The sequence below is a fragment of the Pleurodeles waltl genome, chromosome 4_1 (genome assembly GCF_031143425.1).
Source record: "Pleurodeles waltl isolate 20211129_DDA chromosome 4_1, aPleWal1.hap1.20221129, whole genome shotgun sequence".
NCBI lineage: Eukaryota > Metazoa > Chordata > Amphibia > Caudata > Salamandridae > Pleurodeles > Pleurodeles waltl.
This window is the reverse complement of record NC_090442.1, coordinates 870,815,218-870,835,304: the sequence shown is the minus strand read 5'-3', so window position 1 is coordinate 870,835,304 and position 20,087 is coordinate 870,815,218. Positions and strand designations below refer to the sequence as shown.

General features: G+C 44.4%; 1 protein-coding gene across 2 annotated transcripts in view; it reads right to left on the bottom strand.

The window, feature by feature from the left end:
• LRRIQ1 (leucine rich repeats and IQ motif containing 1) overlaps positions 1 to 19,737 on the bottom strand; it is a 1,566,481-nt gene extending 1,546,744 nt beyond the window's left edge. Inside the window, exon 1 of one of the 2 annotated variants that reach the window (XM_069229624.1) lies at positions 19,483 to 19,737. In XM_069229624.1, coding sequence (XP_069085725.1) covers positions 19,483 to 19,605 — 123 coding nt within the window. In that variant the 5' untranslated portion in view covers positions 19,606 to 19,737. The remainder of the gene's footprint in view (positions 1 to 19,482) is intronic. The other variant, XM_069229625.1, reaches the window with a different exon arrangement.
• Between the last annotated feature and the right edge of the window lie 350 nt (positions 19,738 to 20,087).

Genomic DNA, 20,087 nt, shown 5'->3' with positions numbered 1-20,087 from the left:
TAACTAGCATATACTCTGGTGGCATCCTTAGAGGATTCCCATCAAGATACCAGATTTCCCCTGCCTTGGCATGCTCTCCTGAGCCATTTGCCACCAAGACAAGAGTCTTCCCTCCTGCTGGACATGCTAATACTTCACCCTGGACAGAGGCAAATGACCTGGGCAGGAAGACTAGTGTTTACAGTACAGTAATCAAGATGGGGGAGCCTCAAAGGCTTCACTGCTCTTGATGTGTAACCTCTTGTCCCCCACTGAAGAACAAAGCCCTTCCTGCCCTGACCACGTGGCAGGTGGGAAATGAGCTATTCAGGAGGCATACATCCGTGCAGCTGAAAAAGGATTCTGCCATGTTGGCAAACCTTAGCAATAGTGGGTTCTGGGTAGAAAAGTGATGTACTCCCACATGAAGTCGGCACTTCAGAGGCAGGCCACTGTCCCTCACAGGACAGGACTGTTCCTCCCTAAACCAGGATTTAAGGGGCTCCCCTGGCACCAGAACCTCAGTTCTGACTTTGAAATCAAGAAGAATGCAAACAGAGGCCAATTAAGTGCCCTGAAGAGACCATATACTGGAACTGTGTGAATAACATGTGCCTGTGGTGAAAACCCTTTGCTCCCAGCAACAGGGAGTTCAGTGGATGCCAGAAACCTAAAGCTGATTCCCCTGACTGTTGGTATCAGTCACTTTCAACTGCTGAAGAATCGTTGTGCTGCGCCCCCAGAAATGCAACCCGTTGGGCCCCTCGTGAGTGAGCCCAAAGACAGTAGGTGACCTGCACTCCCGAAGTGGTAGTGAGGCTCCTTCCAAGTTTCGAGCCGCTATTCCCTTCCAGACGACCTCCAGCCGACAAAGTTACGGTGGACTACTTTCGTGTTGCAAAGGCTTGTCTGTTGCTAGTTCGGTAACAGACAGCGTCTTGTACATCACTGACTCCAGAGCAGTTCCCTGGCATATTAAACAATATCAGCAACGACCCCATTCCGGAGAATCTGCATCCTGATGGAGGCGACTTCGAGAGGAGCAGCAAAGTATCTTTGACACAACCAGCCCCTGTGATTGACAGCTGCAAAGCCACCTACGCACCCAGAGCCGCCGGATGTTGTGGCGGAGTTTTAGCTGTGGAGTCCAGGTCCTTGGACCCCAAAGGCCTCTCCTTTTCGAGGGTACAGTGTGAGTCCACATCACAATGTGCTTTTGCCAAGTGCTGCATTTTGATAGCGGCCACAGATCCTGTCAGCACCAAGGACAGCCAGAGCACCTCTGCATCCAGACTGAGCAAGGTAACTGGAACCGATTGTGGGGCTTGGTCTAGGGAGCCACAAAACCTTAACTCCAAGTGAGTTCCTGGAGTTCACCCTACAAGTGATCAATTGCACACTGTAGTTTTCCCCATTGACTTCAAAGCAAGTCATTTGACCACTAAAAGTACTCTATTTTTCAATGCTTTAAAAATTCACAACTCCGGTTGAGTGTAAGATAAAAAGTGTGTTTTGGTGTTTAAATTAAGATAAAAATCGGTTTTATTTTTCTAAATTGGTGTCGGATTTCTTTTCAGTTGTCTCATTTACTTATCGTCCCTGTGGTTGTTGTGAAATGCTTTACACATATTCTTCTAAATAGTCTGACTGCTCTTTGCCACTCTACCAGGACTGAGCTACGGTTTACTAGTGTGAACCAGAGGTCCACTTCTGGGTAACGTGCTAGTATTACACGGTAAGAGTCCCCAGTTATAGCACAAAATACTGCCACCTTGCTACTACGGGCAACCTTGTCTCGTCCCCCTCTCCAAAGCAAACCCCACTGAGAGTGTATTATTCACCCTGACACAGGCCGTAGGGCCAGTATACAGAAGACCGACCCAGGCTTGAAAGAAAGGACCAATGCCAATTCTCTCCAACAGCGTCATCAAGAACTGCCATTCCAGCAAGTCAAATGCGTTGGAAGTTTCAACGACCAACAGTGTTGCTGGTTCTCACATGGAGGCCTCACAGGCTAGGCATCCAAAGATGTGCCTGAGATTGTGCCTAGTAGACCTGTATGTAAAGCACACAATGTTCATGGAGGAATCATTTGCATTCAAATATTTCAGCGATATTAAGTACTACTAATGTTGTAATGAACCATAATTCAAATTCCATAAATGAATAAATCTTCAAACAGCGTGTAATTCGTTTCTGGAAAAATTAATAATTTTTATATATTCACTAATAATATATTCATCAATATAGCAAAGCAACAAAGAGAATGTTTATTGTTTTTATACAAATGCACCGGTGACCCCTCTAGTCCACAATCCCTTTACATCCAAGGGACAGAAGGAGAATATCAACCCTCCTGACTCTTCAACCACAAAAGGTTTGAGTACTATATGCAGTTTTTCAAACAATAAGAAATCACTCCTAATGGACTCCAGCAGCTCATGCGAAGAATTGCCTCATGGAGAGTATAAGGTTGATGTTTCGGTCTCCCAACCCTTAAACAGTCCATGAGACCTTCCTCAGGACAATGTGTCAAAGTGGATTAAATCACAATAGTTGTTGCTCTACAACACAATAAATAACCCACATTAATAAAACGGTCAACAACACTAAAAAGCAGCACAAAACCAAACCACGGTGTACATGCAAGTAAATCGTCCACCTACAAGGCACACCAAAAAACAGCCTACATAAACCTCCGTGTAAAACGTGCATTCTTCACATCGTCATAACACGCAACACCAAATTTTCACAAAAAAAGTGTATACACACACACACATATATATATATGTATATATATATACACACACACACACACATGCGTATACACATACAAAAAAAAAAAAAAAAAAATCACCCATCAGTGCGCCTCAAACAACTGACAAAAGTTGAATACCCCCAAGCAAAGTGAACCAACTAATATCCGAAACCAATTCCAAAAATAAAGCAATACAACATATTAATGCTTGCTTCAATATCAACTTCCTAGAACAGCACTGCTTAGTCCGGCACACCCAATTAAATAAAAAAACTTACCAAGTCAAGAGTAAAGTTCTAACATCCAATCTACAGTAGCAGGACTTCCATAGGACCATGCTTACTACCGCTAGTCAATTATTCCAGTATAAGGAAAGGACAATGTAATCTACATGAAGACAAAATAAAGGCCAATCCATTAACCAGATTCCCACAAACACACTCAACTTTAAGTCGGAATAGAACATAAATCATGAAACACAAATATTACTTACTTCACCAGGAATACGTAAACTCCCACTGAGCTCCGATCAATCATAACGCTCAGGATTCACATTTACTTTAATGTTTAAGAGGCCTTTGGCTGATACAGGTTTGATTTGTGTATCAAATTGTTGGCCATTTATTGTATTAGACCAATTAGGAATTTGTTAGATGGTCTATCCTGATTAGTTCTGATGAAAGATACTCAGTTCCAAGATGGCCGCCACAGTGTTGTGGATAGGTCATGTGATTTTTAAGGGATAAGGCCTTCCAAGCGTTGGGTTAAGAGGGACTATTTGACCACTGAGGTAGTTATGACTGTATATCCGTGTTTGGATTCACTTTGATGTTTGAATGCATCACATTGTTGCCTATTTTTCATATTGAATGTTAGGATTGATCAGGAATTCAACAGGTTTGATGAAAGATATTCTGTTCCAAGATGGCCCCCACAGTTGTGTGGATAGGTCATGTGATTTTTAAGGGGCTATGCCCTCCAGGTGTTTGGTTAAAAGGGACTGTTTGTTTGCACGCCTGAGCTTTACCTTGTTTATTTGTAACAATAGTAGGTCTGTATAGCATAACACTAGATTGGTTCAGAATCATTATATTGTGAATCGCCAGCAGCAGGAGGTTGGCCAAACCTTTTGCGAGGACCTTCGTCTCCACGTTGAGGAGCAAGGTCAACCTGTAGGATGAGCAAAGATTGATCGTGCCCTGTGTATAAATCAAAACGATATTGCAGTATCCCGTGGGATCGAGCCTCCACCAACTTTATGTGGATCAGTTCCACCTGCCGCTTCACACAGCAAAGTATTTTACTGTAAAACTGCTGGGGCTCAGCACTTCACCCCTCCCACCACCTTTCAGCTGTGTTAAAGCTTCAGCAATTTCCTCCTTCTCCAGATCACCCTTTAGGGATTTCGCTGCCCCCTTGTCCAACCTCTTGATTGGAATGTGCCTGAGGTTTTCACTTAAATCACTGAAGCAGTTGTTGGCCATTTTCGGGCATAGAGATCTGCCAGGGGGGTCTGCGAAAGCCTGGGCTATTCCCAAGGCTGTGGCTATGACTTGTTCTGCATGTGTCACTAATCTCAAGATTCACCTCTGGCCCTCTTCCTCCCTTGCTAACCACACCAACAGCTTCCACACCTTGTTCCCCACCTCACAGAGTCTATGCTATTGTGCCTGGAACAATGACCTGGCCTCTGAAAGGCTAACTCCCAATAATCAACCTTCAAGACCTCAATGAGGTCTGTTAGCTTTTCAATGAGGCATGCTATGTACTGAGCATCCCATTCCAATATCTGCTCTTCCTTCTCTCTACTGGCCCTCTCCCTCTTTTATACTCACCATGAGGGCTATCATCCAACCACGTATCAAAGCATTATAGGCCTCCCACATTGTAGCCACGAGGTCACTGAGCCCTCAGCACAGGGATTAATGTGTGCTTGTGAAGGGCACAATATATGGAAGTCTCTGGGTTCCATTTTATGGGGCTCAGGACTCGCTAGGGAAACATGTGGAGGCACCAGATCCCCTCTCCCCAAAAGATTTGTGGAAAACTTTATTCTTGAGAGCTGGGTAAGTCGGACAATGGAGGAAGCAAGAGCCATGCCCCTTGTGCACTTCAAAATGGCTCTCTCATTTTAAAATAAGTCACAGATCAAAAGGAGCCTGGACACGTTTCAGGAAGGAGATGGGGCTGATACGGAAATCATAAAGTGTAGGGCTAGACGCCTTTAGTAACCTTTGGGTGCACCCATATCACTGAGGCCGACATTCAGGTGTGAACCTTGAATCACTCCCATAGTCGGTTTAGGACCATCAGATTTGGAGACACCTGCTGTGACAGACTGCTCTCTGAATGAAGAGCACAACAGAGTAATGGACTCTTCAGAATGGGTAAAAGCCAGAACATGAAATTAAAATACATAGATACTAAATCACATTTGTGTTTGGACTGGACTATAAAAAGCAGAGCTTGAGAATCCCAGATTATCACACTGTTAGCTCAGCACGGGTTCTGCCTGTTTGGACCAGGGCTGGAGACTAGGGGCCAGATGTACGAAAGGATTTTACCCATTCTGTGTCTATGGGAAAAAGCTTTCGTACATATGGCCCTAAGGTTCTTCCAAACTCCCTCCTCGGGGAGGGTGATATCACCAAGGAGAATCAAGATTGCTTGCCCTTTAGACTCGAGCATGAATGTCTGCTTGATCCATAACCAGAGGAGCCTGTGACAAGTGGGGGATTGTTTGGAGGGAGCAAGATCCAGTGAGGGTCTTGATGAGTGTATACCAGGAGCAGAGTGTACAAATCAGGTCCACATCAGGACCACTGTACAGATCCAGCAGTCTTCCCCTGTGCATTGTTGACATCCACTATAAACCAGGTGGGGGCCAGTGAACAATAAGGGTATCGCCCTGGTGCAGCATTAAGAGGAAGAAGGCCATTACCCTGTGGAGTACTGGGACCCAAACCGGGACAGTACATTAGGTGCATGTTTGGGACCACCTGTAGCTGTAGACCACAGTAGATCTAGAAAGCCGTTGCCAAGGTGCAGCAATGTGGCAGTGGGAGGGAGATTGCCCAGGAGAACAATGTTGTCACTCACAGAGGGAGATCACATTGAGATCATGAAAAGTGATCTTCGTATTTGTCCTGTGGGGGCCCCGGAAGGAGGAGTGGGCCGTTAACCATGTACCAAGTGCAAAACGTTAACTCTGAGTTGCTATGTCGTCATCAAAATGTCAGCACATAGTGTCTGCCTGCGGGACCCAAGGGTACTTATCGCACCGACAGAGGAGCACCGCAGACTTAGACATCAGGCTGGCCACAAAGAGACTACTGCTGCTTGACAGCCCCTTTAGCCTTTGACCTGGACCGTGGACTGCAGACCACTCCTGGGCCCCCTATCTTGTGTCCTGGTGGAGCAGGTAAGACCAATCCTTGTGTTGCAGAGCCTGTGGGTGGGAGTAACTGGTCTGACTGCAGCACCAAGGGCGCAGGGACAATTTGACTTTAGCTAGCCACTGTGGGACTTCTAAGACTCGTATGCTCTAGCAGGGCCTAACCTGGATGTTGCCTCAAGTGAATAGGAAATAATCTGGTCTGTAGCTCGTAGAGCAAAATGCTGGTGCCCATGGGGACCATGCTAGAATACAGACCTTACGAAGTGTGTCTTATTATTTAGTGTGTACTGTGTTTTGGTTTGTGGGTGTATAAATACTATTGTTTAAAAAGCAGGTATTTAGCTGAACATTCGATTGTGGAGCTTAATGTACATACATTGATTTGCGAGACTGTTTCACCCTGCACCTACCTTCTTCCTCAGAAGCCTTGGACTGCTCGGCTCGGGCTAACACTGAGAGGCTAATGTGGAAGTGGTACTTGGCTCAGTTGCTCAGAGCACATAGTAGACTGGGCCCCGGGCCCCGGGACAACATGAGTAAAATGCCTCAGCCACCACAGTTGCGTCCAGTAACTCCTGCTTTCCCAGTCAGACTCTGAAAGCAGTTCTGACAGTTACAGTCTGCTTACTTCCTCATCATTACCTTCGTACAGTTTCTATCAGTGAATTTCCCAGCAGCATAATAGACACACATAATTTTTTCTTTGTACATTCAGCTTGGATCTCACAATGTCATCAATAACATGATCAAGATCGATACCGTTGAGAATTAAAAGTCCTCTCCATCGTGATGAACATTCACACCCGCCCTGAGTGTCCCAACTGTAATGATGTCTGGATCCCTAATGCTGATTTTTGCTCTAACAGGCAAACACAGATCGTACATGTGCACCATGACACAGGCCTATCTCACCGATTGCAGTCTTGTTAGACCAGGAGGGAAGCTACTCTCATAATGGTAGAAGCCTACCATCTTCACCAGGAGTTAATCAACATGAGGGAGGTGATGGCATAGCACGTAGTGATCAATAGGAATGAACACGTCCTTTTTAACCTGTGTCACTGGATTGAGGCCTACAGATCACTCTGTGTGCTTAACTAACGCCTTGGCCTGCATTGGTTTAGTGTGAAGGTGAAGGGCTGTGCAGCACAAGAGTTGTGTATCTGCAGTGGGGTTTATGTGTGCTTGAGAAGGGTACAATGCAAGGATAATGCAATATTGTACAGTGCGTACATGTTAAATGCATGTGCTGCTTGTATGTCTACCTGCGAGTGCATACAGCACATGAAGAATGTAGAGCTGTGCAGAGTGTGCATGTTAAATAAAGGTGCTGTGAATATGTGGGTTTGTGAGTGGTACAATAAATGAGGATATAGGGCTGTGCAGTGCATGCTTTGTAAACTTATGTGTTGGAAAATGGGTTATTGGTAAGGGCAGGTAAGTAGCTACACTTAGCAATAGGCCACTAACCTCCACTTAGGTCCAGTTAGGTCTCAGTAAATTAAACCCAGCTCAACCCTTGGTAGCTTGGCAACGAGCGACAAGGCTTAACTTAGGAGACAGAGTGTAAAGCATTCAAATATCACAAAACAATAATTAAGTAAAACACAGGAAATAGTTTAAAAATCCCAAATCAATTTATAAACATAGATTATATTTTTATCTTTAAAATGACATCAAAACAAATACAATTGGATAAGGGGAGCCAGGGATATGAATTTTTAAAGAATTAATGCTGCTTTCTGGCGCATAGAAGCAACTAGCACTCAAAGGGTTAAAAAAAAGGTCACACTGGAAAGGAAAAAAGTCCAGAGTTCAGGCCACCCACAAGGTAACACTGTCACACTTACTTTCAGAAGTGTTTGATTCAGGAAAGTGGTCCACAGCACCAGCCACGGGTTCAGTGGCTCTGGTGTGCCTCTCTGGGTCTGGGACTACAACTCCCACAATGCACCTCTTCAACTTATGGAGTTTCTTCAAACTTTTGGATCTTCTTCCAGAGGTCCTTTTTGTGTCCTTGAAGTGTCCACAACTTTATCCAAGGTTCCAGAAGCTCTGAGTTGCTCTTTGGGAGTTGGAACTACAATTCCCAGAATGCACCTGGTCAGAATCCTCAAATGGCCACTGGACGCTGGTCAGCTGGGCTCTGGTTGCAGGGCTTGATGCAGGAGACTCTGGGCAGCTCCTTTGTACCTGTAGCAAACAGGGAGTCCCATCTTGAAGCAGTAGAAGACAGGTAAAGTCCTTTTAGTGGTGAAGCCCAAATGTGCAGCTGGTGCAGTCCTCCGGAGTGCAGTGTCCAGGTGCAAGTCAGGGGTCCAGCAGGGCAGTCCTTCTTCTCCTGTAGTTCTTCCTTGTTGGAATCTGATAGGGATCTGAGGTGTGGGTGCAGGTCTGCCAGTTTTATCCTTGCTCCTGGGTGAAAAACAGGGGGGTCCTGGTTCTCCAATCAGGGGCAGGGTCCTTCCCTAGCTAAAAATCCTAAACACACCCCTCTCCTGCCCTCTCCTAATCTAATCAAGGGGGCACCTAACTGTCTGGGTTTGCAGGATGTGGGGGTGTTGCTGGGTTGCTCCAAAGGTCATTCTCTGCCTTTGAAGACCGGTTTGGCAGACCTCCCCCCTTCCTGCCTCACCATCTGCTGAGGGGAGATCTCCTCCCACAGGCACATCTCTTTGTGTGAAGCAAGGCCACTTCACACCTCATCAAGGCAGCCTGGCCAATCAGAGTGCAGCAGCAAAAAACACTGCAGGGCTGAAGTTGGCAAGTTTTCAGGTAAAGTTTAAAACTCTTTACCTGAACAAGTTATATTAAATCCAACAACTGGAAGTTGTGGGATTAATTATAACAATCAATTTGATACCAAACTTCTTGTATCTGTCACTTAAGGGGACTTTTAAAATTAAAATAAAGTCTCCCCATTCTAGCCTATGGAGGCCATTCATTACAATGAGGGAAAAACAAATTTGGCTGTTTTTACCTCACCAGGGCTTATAAAACTATTTTATAAAGTCCCTGCTTATAGTTACATGGTACCCAGCCCTAGGGGCACATAGGGCACACCTTAGGGGTGACTTATATGTAAAAATAAGGCAGTTTAAGACTTTGGAACAGTCGAATTTGCATGTTACTTTAATTTAAAAGCAGCCAACAAGGCAGGCCTGCCTTTAAAATGACACTGGGCACCGCAGCAGTGCACCTATGGGGGCACTACCTATGCTGGGATACCTAAACCTCCATGCCCTACCATATAGTAGGGACTTATAGGTAGGTTGACTTAGCCAATTATAATTAGCCTAATTTGCTTACTGGTTTTACACAGAGCACAGGTCCTGGGACTGGTTAGCAGTACCCAGGGCACCATCAGAGTCAGGAAAACACCAGCAAAAAGTGGAAAATGGGGGCAAAATGTTAGTGGGCCTCTGCAATCAGCCCTGTTCTCTCACAGTATGTGATGGGCGTATGTGTGCCTATGATTGGTCCAGTACAGGGAGCTCACAGTGCAGTGTACGTATGCTGAATACCTGCACTGGCTATGTGTGTACTTGTCAATAGTACAATGCATGAGGAGTCCTCGGTACCATTTTGGGGGGCCAAGACCTGCATGGTGAGACAAGGAAGGCAGTATAGGAATCCCCCCAGACAGATTTGTGTATTGCTACATTCCTGTGAGCTGGGTGGGACACACACTAAAGAGGGAGAGCCAGGCTTCCAGTGTTCACGTCAAAGGGTGCTCTTTGATTCGGTGAAGTTCACAAGGAAGTTACCAAGGTACATCTCAGGAAGCAGATGGGGCTGATGAGAGAATCATAAAGAGTAGGGCTGGGTCCCTAGGGTATCCTTTTGATGTACACATCACAGTGGCTAACATCTAAGCGTGAACTCTAGTCATTCCCATGGCCTGTGTTGTGGGGCCATCAGCTTTGAGTCACTCCTGCTGTGAAAGAATGCTGTTTAAAAAGGAAGAGAGAGCAGAGTGGAAACTCCAAAAGAAGCAGACCCCCAACATAAAACTTAAAAAACTTAAACACTAAATTACATTTGGTGTTTTGAAACGGACTATGAAAACGGGATTTTGAGACCCCCAAAACTGTCATATGTCAAGCAGCCAGGAGGGCTGTGTGAAGGTAGGATGCTCTGCTAGACTTCTGCCTGTGACCAGAACTGGGGGGCAAATGCTGGCTGGCCTCCCTGCTGGGTGAGGGGACATCACCCAGGGAATTCAAGACCTGCCCTGGAGCTTGGAGCACCAGCGCCTGCCTGCTTGCCAAGACCAGTGTGCCCTGTCAAAAACAGGAGAACACTGGAGGGAGCAAGGTCCAGTGGGAAGCCCGGTTGAGTGGACTCCCCCTATAAGGTGTGAGGAGACGGCTTCTGCACTGATTGTGTCACCGCACGTAAGAGGACAAAGTCAGAGGAGGGCCGCAGTGATTTGTACCATATGTCGTGCTGAGCCAGTCGGACCAGAGCCTGTGCATAGTGCCAAGTCAGCAACCCCATATGCCATGAAAAAGACTGCAGCATATTAAGGGCCGTAGCCGTGCGCAGCAGTGGCCTGCAACACCTTGTGTCAGGAGGGTCGTCGCAGAGGACTTCTCAGTGCCTATCGGGCGGATGTCCATGTAGTGTGAGGATACAGTGACCCGGTATGCCCAAGGAGTCGCCGGGAGCATTAAGAACTGCGACCTGATGTGAATTCTCCCACCAGAGAAGTGAAGACGTTGAGAAGGCACCTGCACACCATCACCAAGATGAGGGATCCGTGCCAGAATCATCACAACAACCTACACTGTGATACAGATTGGATACTTACCTGTCAGGAGGAGCAGCAAAGAACATCCGGTCACTTCAGGAGAGCCACCAAATATGAGGAACTCTGCACTCAATGAGTGCAGCCCACCTGGGCCTTTTGTAGCAAATTCACCTGAACTCAGCTGCTGCCTCTCCAAGCACCCACAGACAGAGTGCACGCAGAAACTCCAGACGCTCCACACCTGCTGGTGCAGTTAAGATTGATTTCGGGCCTATTGGCCCCAGGGGAACTGCTAGTTAGCACAGTGGCACTGGAACACTGTTGACTTTAAATTAGAGTCAAAGTTGGCTTGTGAGACTTGGACTAGTAGTTTGGCATTTCTTGGCTGCTAACAATAGTGAATTTAGAATAACCACCATTGCTTGAGCAAGGAAGGAGTGGGACAGGGAACTACCAAATAAACACTAGAACCCCAACCTCCGGGGGTACTGTGCAAATGCTTGTGAAGATCATATTTTCCCTTAGAGTTGGTAGCAGTAGAAATAAAAGACCTCTTTTTTTTCATAAAAGTAAGTATTTGGCTGAACAATGATTTATTGCAAACATGCTCTGAGAGCCCATGGTCGTTAACCCATATCAGTCTCCACCCCCCACCCCACTCCCATAGGAAGGCTTGGACAGCTTGACCACATTACTACTGAGATGTGAAGTGCAGAAGGGGTACTTGGCCCAGTGTTCAGAATCAAGAGTAGGACCAGTACCAGGACAACAGTAGCAAAAGGCCTCACACCCAGTGGTTGGGACCAGTAGCCCCAATGTGCCTGTGGCCTCCTGAATGGAGTTCTGACAGGTACAAAAAAATAAACTTAAGGCCCCTTCCTGCATTTACAATATACCAAATGCCTCCAATGTTTTTACATAAATTAGTGTAAATTGATAGAATTATACCTTTTATTTCTGGTGATATAACTTCTCCACTACTACTGGAATATGCATAGTCTGATAACCTTAATGCCAGCAAAACTTTAGTGTAGCCTTCGCCAAAACCTTTTGCCTTCCTCCTTCACTTTTCTGATTTTGTTTTTTTCTGGCCTTAGGACTCTGCACACTTTACAACTGCTAACCAGTGCTGAAGTGCATCTGCTTAGTCCTTAAAACGGGATAACATCAGGTGGTCTATAATTTGCATATCTAATTTACTTGTAAGACCCCAGTAACTTAGCATTTTATTTGCCCACGGCCTGTAAATTAAATGCTACTAGTGAGCCTGCAAAACTCTGTGCCACCCACTTATTTAGCCCTTTAAATATGTCTCAGGCCTACCTTTGCAGAGCCTGTGTATATGGGGATTTTAAACTGCCATTTCGACCTGGCAAAATAAACCTTTTGCCAGACCCAAAAATTCTTTTTTAATGTGTACAAGTCACCCATAGGGTAGGCCCTGGACAATCCAAAGGGCAAGGGTCAATATATTCAAACAGTTGGACATGTACTATAAAGTTTTACATGTCCTGGTAGTGAAAAACTCAAACTTGATTTTCACTACCACAAGGCCTATATCTCCCATAGGATAACCCTGGTGTTGCCTTATTATATTTTATAAATGTAATTTCCAAATGAGACGAGATAACCAATTCATGTTTGGTCTCTCTGAAACCACTATTTAAAAAGTCCTAACTTATGGTAAAGTCAGATTTTAAACTTCACTTCTGAAAATAAAATTGCACTTTTGGAAAGTTGCCATTTTACAGCTTTATCCATTTAGTGCGCACAGCCTGTCCCCGGTCACAACTTGGGTGTAGCTGAAAGTTGGGCTGTGTGTGTTTCTCCTAGACAGTCACACACACACAATAGGGGGCTTATGTGTGGCTAGAAGGGAGATCACTGGCAAGGTGGGAGAGAGGAGCTGGGCACAGTTTCACTTACACCTGAATAGGCTCTATCCCGCCTCTATTCAAAGGTCTGCATACCCTGTAGTTAGTCTGGAGCCAGGGCAGGGAAGGCAGGATGCCAGAGGACTTCAAAGGGAAATTTTTAGAAGCTTCACCCCCACTTTAAAGGCACAACTGGATATAAATACTGGACCTCAGACACCACATAGGAGTACACTTTTGGATCTTTCTGCCAGGAAGAAAGATTGCTGTGCTGCTTAGGAACTGCCACTAGGCTGGACTCCTGCTTTGATGTGCTAACCTGCTGCCCTCTTGCATACGCAAGAATGACTGGACCTGCATCTTTTGAACCTAAACCACAGAGTGACTCCATGGGCTAGTTGGCAGGCCTGCTGATCTGAAGCCTCAGGGACACAACAGGCTTCCAACAACATTGCACCTGCACCCGGACTCTGCCATCTGTGATTCTACCCTGCCAAATGGTGCCCCCCCCAGTCCTGGTCCCTTGGAAGCAGGCTTAAAGTGCACTGTTAGCCTCTGTGGCTCCAGCGGAACTGATGCACCTCTGCAGCTGCACTACCCCAAGCAGAACCAACCCATCTCCGCTGCTGAGTGGATTGCAATCCAATTACCACCACCAACATAGCTTTTGTAACCGCCACTGTGGGACACATCCTTGGCACTGGCCCTTGCATCTCTCAGCAGCCTCGACAAAGACGTTGGACTCCGTATCGCAGCCTCTCAGAACCAACACATCGCCTGACTGCACACTGCATCCTTGACACCGGACTTTGCATCCTAAGCCCCGTCGACAGGTTCCTCAACATAACAGAACCTCACTCTGCAGTCTCACCGCATCTCAGAACTAACCCATTACTTTGGTTTCATGACACACCTTTGATGCAGATCCCCTCAACGGTCCACAAACCAGAGTTTAAGGTACTGTGTTCAGTGGGCCTAACTGGGTTCTCGTAGCTAGCTCACACTCCATCAAGTTGGCCTGAACTTTTTCCTGGTCTGACACAACCAGATATCCACATTTGGCGCATTACACTTTTAGCAGCTATTTTCTCTAAAAACTTTGAAATTCAATATCTCCAGTTCTACTAATTGGATTTTTTGTCGTTTTGGTCTTGTTTTATTTATTTAAAAAACACTCAGTTTTTCTAATATGGTTGTGGGTTCCTTTCATGGTGTGTTTTCACTGTGTTACTGTTTGAAGTGTTGCACAAATACTTTACATGTTGTCTCCACGTTAAGCCTGATTGCTGTGTGCCAATCCACCAGGGTGATGAGCATAGGTTAATTTGGAGTTTGCTTGTGCCTTACTCTGACAAGGATTGTGGTGGCTGGTTGACCAGGGCTCACACCCCAGTCAACCAATTACAATTTCTTACACAGCTTTAAACACCCTGACAGCCTAATTTTTCCACGCCATATCATCATTAAATGCATCCATATGTAGGTGCTTTCTCTCAACACTCTTACAATATTGACCTACTCAATGTCACTCAAATTATGATCCGTTTGACCAAAGCACAAACAATGGATCAAGGGACCAACCACCTCCAGCCATTGTATGCTTCCACTTTGAGCAGCTGTGTTTTACCCATACACATATACACCTAAAAACGGTTTCCCCAAGAATAAATCATTTTAGACACTTCAACTTCTTAGAGGCAGTGACAGATAGTCCCTTTGTATAGTAGGGTGTCATCACCCATTTCCAAAACACTCAAGACATTTATTGTAGATTGCTCCATTACTATAACTATAAAACAGCTTTGGTATATTTATTTATCCTAGAGAAAACAAGCTATTAAAGTAGCATGACTATATATGCAAATGTCTAGGTTGAGGCCTTAGGCCCCAGCTCGGCGAAAAGTCAGTTGATGTTTTTGCATCTGAATTGATAAGGACTTGTAGTAACCACGTGTGGAACTGAAACTTCATGAAAGAACTTTAATTATTTTGTATCTAACTCGAGCGAGATCTCAAGAAATGCCTTGAGGATTTGCACCTAAGTGAATTTTGAAGATTTTGCATCAGGCTCGAGGGGGACCTCTAGTAGGGACTTGATGAATTACAGCTTCCTGACAGAATTTCAGTGCTTTTGCAAATGACTTCGAGAGAGACCTCTAGTAGCGTCTTGAGGAACTGCAGCTGTGTGAAAGAATTTTGAAGATTTTGCCTCTAATAATTTGAGGAACTCCACACACACATATATAAACAATTAAAGAACCTTTCATCAAATACCTTTTTCTGTGGAGCTGTTCCACTGACATTGACAGTTTGCTTGAGGAAATAAAGGTTGGTGAATGTATATACAAAAAAAAAAACCTTACATCAAATATATTCATCTACTCTGTTCTGTTCTACTGACAGTGACATTTTGCTTCTTCTTACCATAGCATATAGCATGGGGTGATAGGCTTTCACTTGAGCAAGACTGGGGTTATAGGCATACATGCATAGTGGCACTCAAAAGCAAGTGTGTTACTAATAACTTTGAAGGCACTTCCATTTAATAGTGACTTCTAGTACCTGTAAGCTCCCAACTTGATGTTTTCCAAAAACAGTAATACTAAAAATATGTAAAGTCATTCAGCTCTTTCCATTAAGTTACTCAAATATTGCTCACTGTCACCACAACACACAGGCTATATCAGTGGGTAAGCCCTCTTCTATTTAGTGCATTTGCTTCAGGACACATCATATGTAACAAAAATATTTAGCTATTGTTTTTCTTCCTACACCAGCCCATAAAAAACGCCAGTGAAATTTTATGAAAATATCTGCATTTTACTGCCACACAAGAATTTATGCCACTCAAAAAAAAAGTTTCCTAAGAATATGGTTAAAGGCACTGGACATAACCAGTGACTGCCAGTACCTATATACTAGGTTGTGTTCACAAGCATTCCATAGTAATCAACACATTTATCAAACATTTAAATATTGATTCCTCATCATATAGAAGCATTACATATTTAATCTTCTTATAGAAAACAAGCATAATACAACAGAGTAGCAAAAGTGAATATGTTCATATTTATTTTGAAGTCACACTAGCTTTGTAAAGGATGTTTGAAGCAGGTGCATCTGACATGAGAGGGGCATCTAGCAAAGTTTTGAATAACTGCAGACTTCAATCTGTTACTTCTGGCTCAAGAAAGACATCTAGTAAAGACTTGAGGTCATGTACGTATGTGAAAGGCCAGAACTATCGACTTTGCCACTGCTTGTTAGATCTGGTGTTAGCCAAGATCTTTTTATTTTACTAAAATTATAAGTAAAATATACTTATTTAGATGGGTTTTCAGCCAGCTCTCTTCATTCATTGGTCTGTTTGTTATATCATTCATGATTTGCTTCTGCCCACTATAGCACACAGCATGGATCAATGAGTCAGACTACTTCAGCTACAGGATAACTTCACTTTGACTGCATTTTGTTTTTTCATATGGATAATATACACACACACAGAGCAGTTCCCTTTAGTGCCAACGTTTCAGTTTTTACTTTATTATTACTTTAGCATTGCCTTTATGTTTAGATACTTAAGTGATAACATGATTCTTTATATCAGCTCTTCATGTTTTTTTTTTATGTGAGTACATAGACACAGTCCAGATTTATCAGTTCCTAACTCCTTGTAATGCTGTTGTAAATTCCTTTTGGAGCGACTTTTGTTTGTCTGACTGGTATGATTTCAAGGCATACCAGATTGAGTCTATTTGCACCTTTATAAAGTTATCATTTTGTTAGTAAGCACGCAATGAAGCACCTACAGCTATACTTGCAAACCAATTTAGTATGACTGTCCAGCTTGTATGGATCTATGTTTCATTTTAGCCCTCTGTTAGATCATGCTCATATAGACATTTAGCTATTTCTAATTGAAGTCTATATATGCAATGTAAGCTGCCATTTCGACCTGGCAACATAAACCTTTTGCTAGGCCTAAACCTTATTTTTAATACATATAAGTCATCCCTAAGGTAGGCCCTAGACAGCCCACAGGGCAGGATGCAGTGTATTTAAAAAGTTGGACATGTACTTGAAACTTTTACGTGTCCTAGTAGTGAAAGCTTTTTAATTCATTTTTCACTACTGCAAGACCTAGCTCTCCCATCGGATAACTTTGGGGTACCATATTATATTTAATAAGTAATAACTTTCAACTGAGAGCAAGTAGGAATATCGGGTTTGGTCTCTAAAGAAATATAATTTAAAATCCTCTTTAACGGTAAAGTCAGATTCTAAGTCACAGTTTTGAAAATGGTACTTTTAGAAATGTTCTAACCACACACATTTGATGCCTGCAGCCTATGTCCTGGGTCACTGGATTAGGTGTAGCTGGCAGTTGGTCTTTGTGTGTTGCTCCCAGACAGTGAGACAAAGTGGGAATAGGTGCTGGCTGGATGGGCCATCTCTGACTTGCTGTGGGGCGGAGCTGTCATGTACCACATTTGCACATCACAAAGGTTGCGTCTCAGCAAACTCACAAAGGGTTTCTTCACATTAGTCTTTTGTGCTCCCAGACAAGCTGAGGCCAGGATAGGAAGGAAGTAAATTCCAAACACTGCTGGGGGTGGAATGCTTTAGAAACTTCACCAAGGATCAACTGTGGACCCTCAGACCCAACTCTTAAGTACACCTCTGGACCTGTGGAAGACTCAGAAGGAATGATCTGCTGCTCTGGTGCAAGAAGGACTGCTACTCTGCTGCCTTAATACCTGAGTGAGCAGGACCGGACCCTCATCTTGAGCTCTGGACCACTAGAATGACTTCAGGACTAGTTGGCAGGCCTCCCAAACAGAAAAGGTTCAACCACCTTGGCTCAGCCTGCCTCCCCAAGTAGTGCCACCCCAGTCCTGGACCTTTGGAAAATGGGCCTGAAGATGCTCTGCCAGCCCCGCTGTGGTCCTGGCAGAACCAACGCAGTGTGACACTTGTCCTCCTAGCTCCATTTTGGAACTGCTGCTGTGCAACATATTGCTGACACAGGAACACACATCTCCCTGAAATCACTGCTGCGTGACGCATCCTTGATGCAGGACCGCCCATTGGAAGCCCGCAGCTCACTGGAACTGCTGCTGCAGGATAAATCCTCTAAACGGGATCTCCCAATCCTCTACAACCAGGATCTGGGCTACTTTGTTCAGTGGGCCTAACCTGGTCCCCTGTATCCAGCCTCCACTTCATCATGGTCGGTCTGAACTTGAGACTTTGTCCCAGCCCGGTGTGACCAGTTCACCACAGTTAGTGCTTTGAGCTGTTAAGCTCTATTTTTACCTAAATCTCTACAATTGCATATCTTTGGCTCTGCTGATTGGATATTTGTCATTTTGGTGTCAATTGGCATGTAACTTTTTTGTGTTGTGTTTTCTCTTTGCCACTGTTTGAAGTGCGGCATAAATACTTTACACATTGCCTCTATGTTAAGCCTGACTGCTTTTGTGCCAAGCTACAAGACTGTTATTAACAGGTTAATTTGGGGTTTGCTTGTGCTTCACCTTAACAAGAATTGTGGTTGCTGCTTGAGCAACCTGCTTCACCCCCCTTATCTAGTAACCGAATTTCATATATCTATCTACCTGTTTGTCTATATATCCATTGTTGCAACTCTATTGATTTATCTTTGCAACTCTAGCCATCTGTCTGTCTATGCAAACACATATATATCTTTGTAAACATCTATGTCTGTGGAACCTTCTCTACCTAACTATGCCTTCATCCGTACCAAATCAACTATCTGTCTGGCTAAGTATGCAACTCTGTCTATACAAACCTGCCTTTGCAAGCCTCTCTATCTTTTCAACACTCTCTTTGTAATTAAGATTTACAAAAATATTACCAAAAAACTTGAAAATGCAAAAGGCTGGCAGCCAGCGCCAGCCGATTGCCTTTTTTGATCTTACGAAATAATGTTTAACATACTAACTAATAAGGGTTTCTGATAGACTTCAACCTTTACTCTGTTGTTCAGTTATCCAAATTTTTTCTTCCGCCCTCTCAAAAACATGTCATGGGGTGGCGGGTCAGCCACTGGCTGACTTCACTGTGGCATACTCCCTTCTCATATGGAGTACATTCACATACAAAATAGTTCCCTTTGGTGCCAGGGAAAAATTTATGTTTTTTTTAGAACAAATAATATGTTTGCCTTTAGCCAATATTTTTTAGACTGAAAGTTTTACTACCAATGAAGTTTTGCACAAAAAAAAAGGCCGAATAAAACACCAATTGCCAAAGTTAAAAGGACGGTTGCCAAAACTAGACCAATAAGCTTTGCCGGTTTCTTTTGTTTAAATAGTATCTAATACTTAGGGACGAGATGATACTGCTTCGGGGAACCACTTTGCAAAAATGCAAACCTGTCTAAGTTCTGGGTTTCTATGACAGTACTGTGACATTGATGGGGTTTAAGGCGAAACACGTGCTGTAAATGAGGTGATGTTAGACACCGACTTCCCAGCTGCCTAAGTTTCCCAAAGAAAACATAGTTTGCAAATAAAACATGTTATTAGTATGCCTTAGACAAACGCGAAAAGAAAGCGACTGTTAAAGGTAGCCCACGGAAGGAAAAAAACCCGAAAGCTCGGCGCTGCCACTTTCAGGTGTAGCCGTCGCCTAGCAACACAGGCAACAACAAATGAAACTCAAAGCAGCTGCGCTTTGCCAGTTCCCAGCTCCTTACCGCCGCTGACGCTTCTTCTGGCGGCTCTGTCCATTCCTCTTCGTCCTCTTCACAATAGGACAGGCTGATCCGTTTCAGTTCCCTTTCCAATTCTTCTTCCATCTCCTCAACCTCTCGGTCCATGCTTAGAGTTTTTCTTTCCCAGCCTGTGCCGTTGAAAATTTGACAAGGGGGCGGGGACTGGCAAGGATCTTACCCAGTAAGCCATGCGTGCAAACGTGCATGTCTTGCGATGGCCATGCTAAGGCCAGGCACGGCGTACGTCTTTCTCTGGCTTGCGCTCGTTAACCCCTTCGCAGCCGGGGCTTTTCCCCTCCTGTGCCGAGCTGTATTTTGGCTATTTTGGGCAGTTCGCCCTCATAACTTTTGCTCCACATAAGCTGCCCGTGCCGAATTTGCGTCCTTTTTTCCCAACATCCTAGGGATTCTAGAGGTACCCAGACTTTGTGGGTTCCCCTGAAGGAGACCAAGAAATTACCCAAAATACAACGAAAATTTCGTTTAAAAAAAAAAAAGGGCTGCAGAAGAAGGCTCGTGTTTTTTTCCTGAAAATGGCATTAACAGGCGGTTTGCGGTGGTAAAATCACCATCTTCCCAGCTTTTAG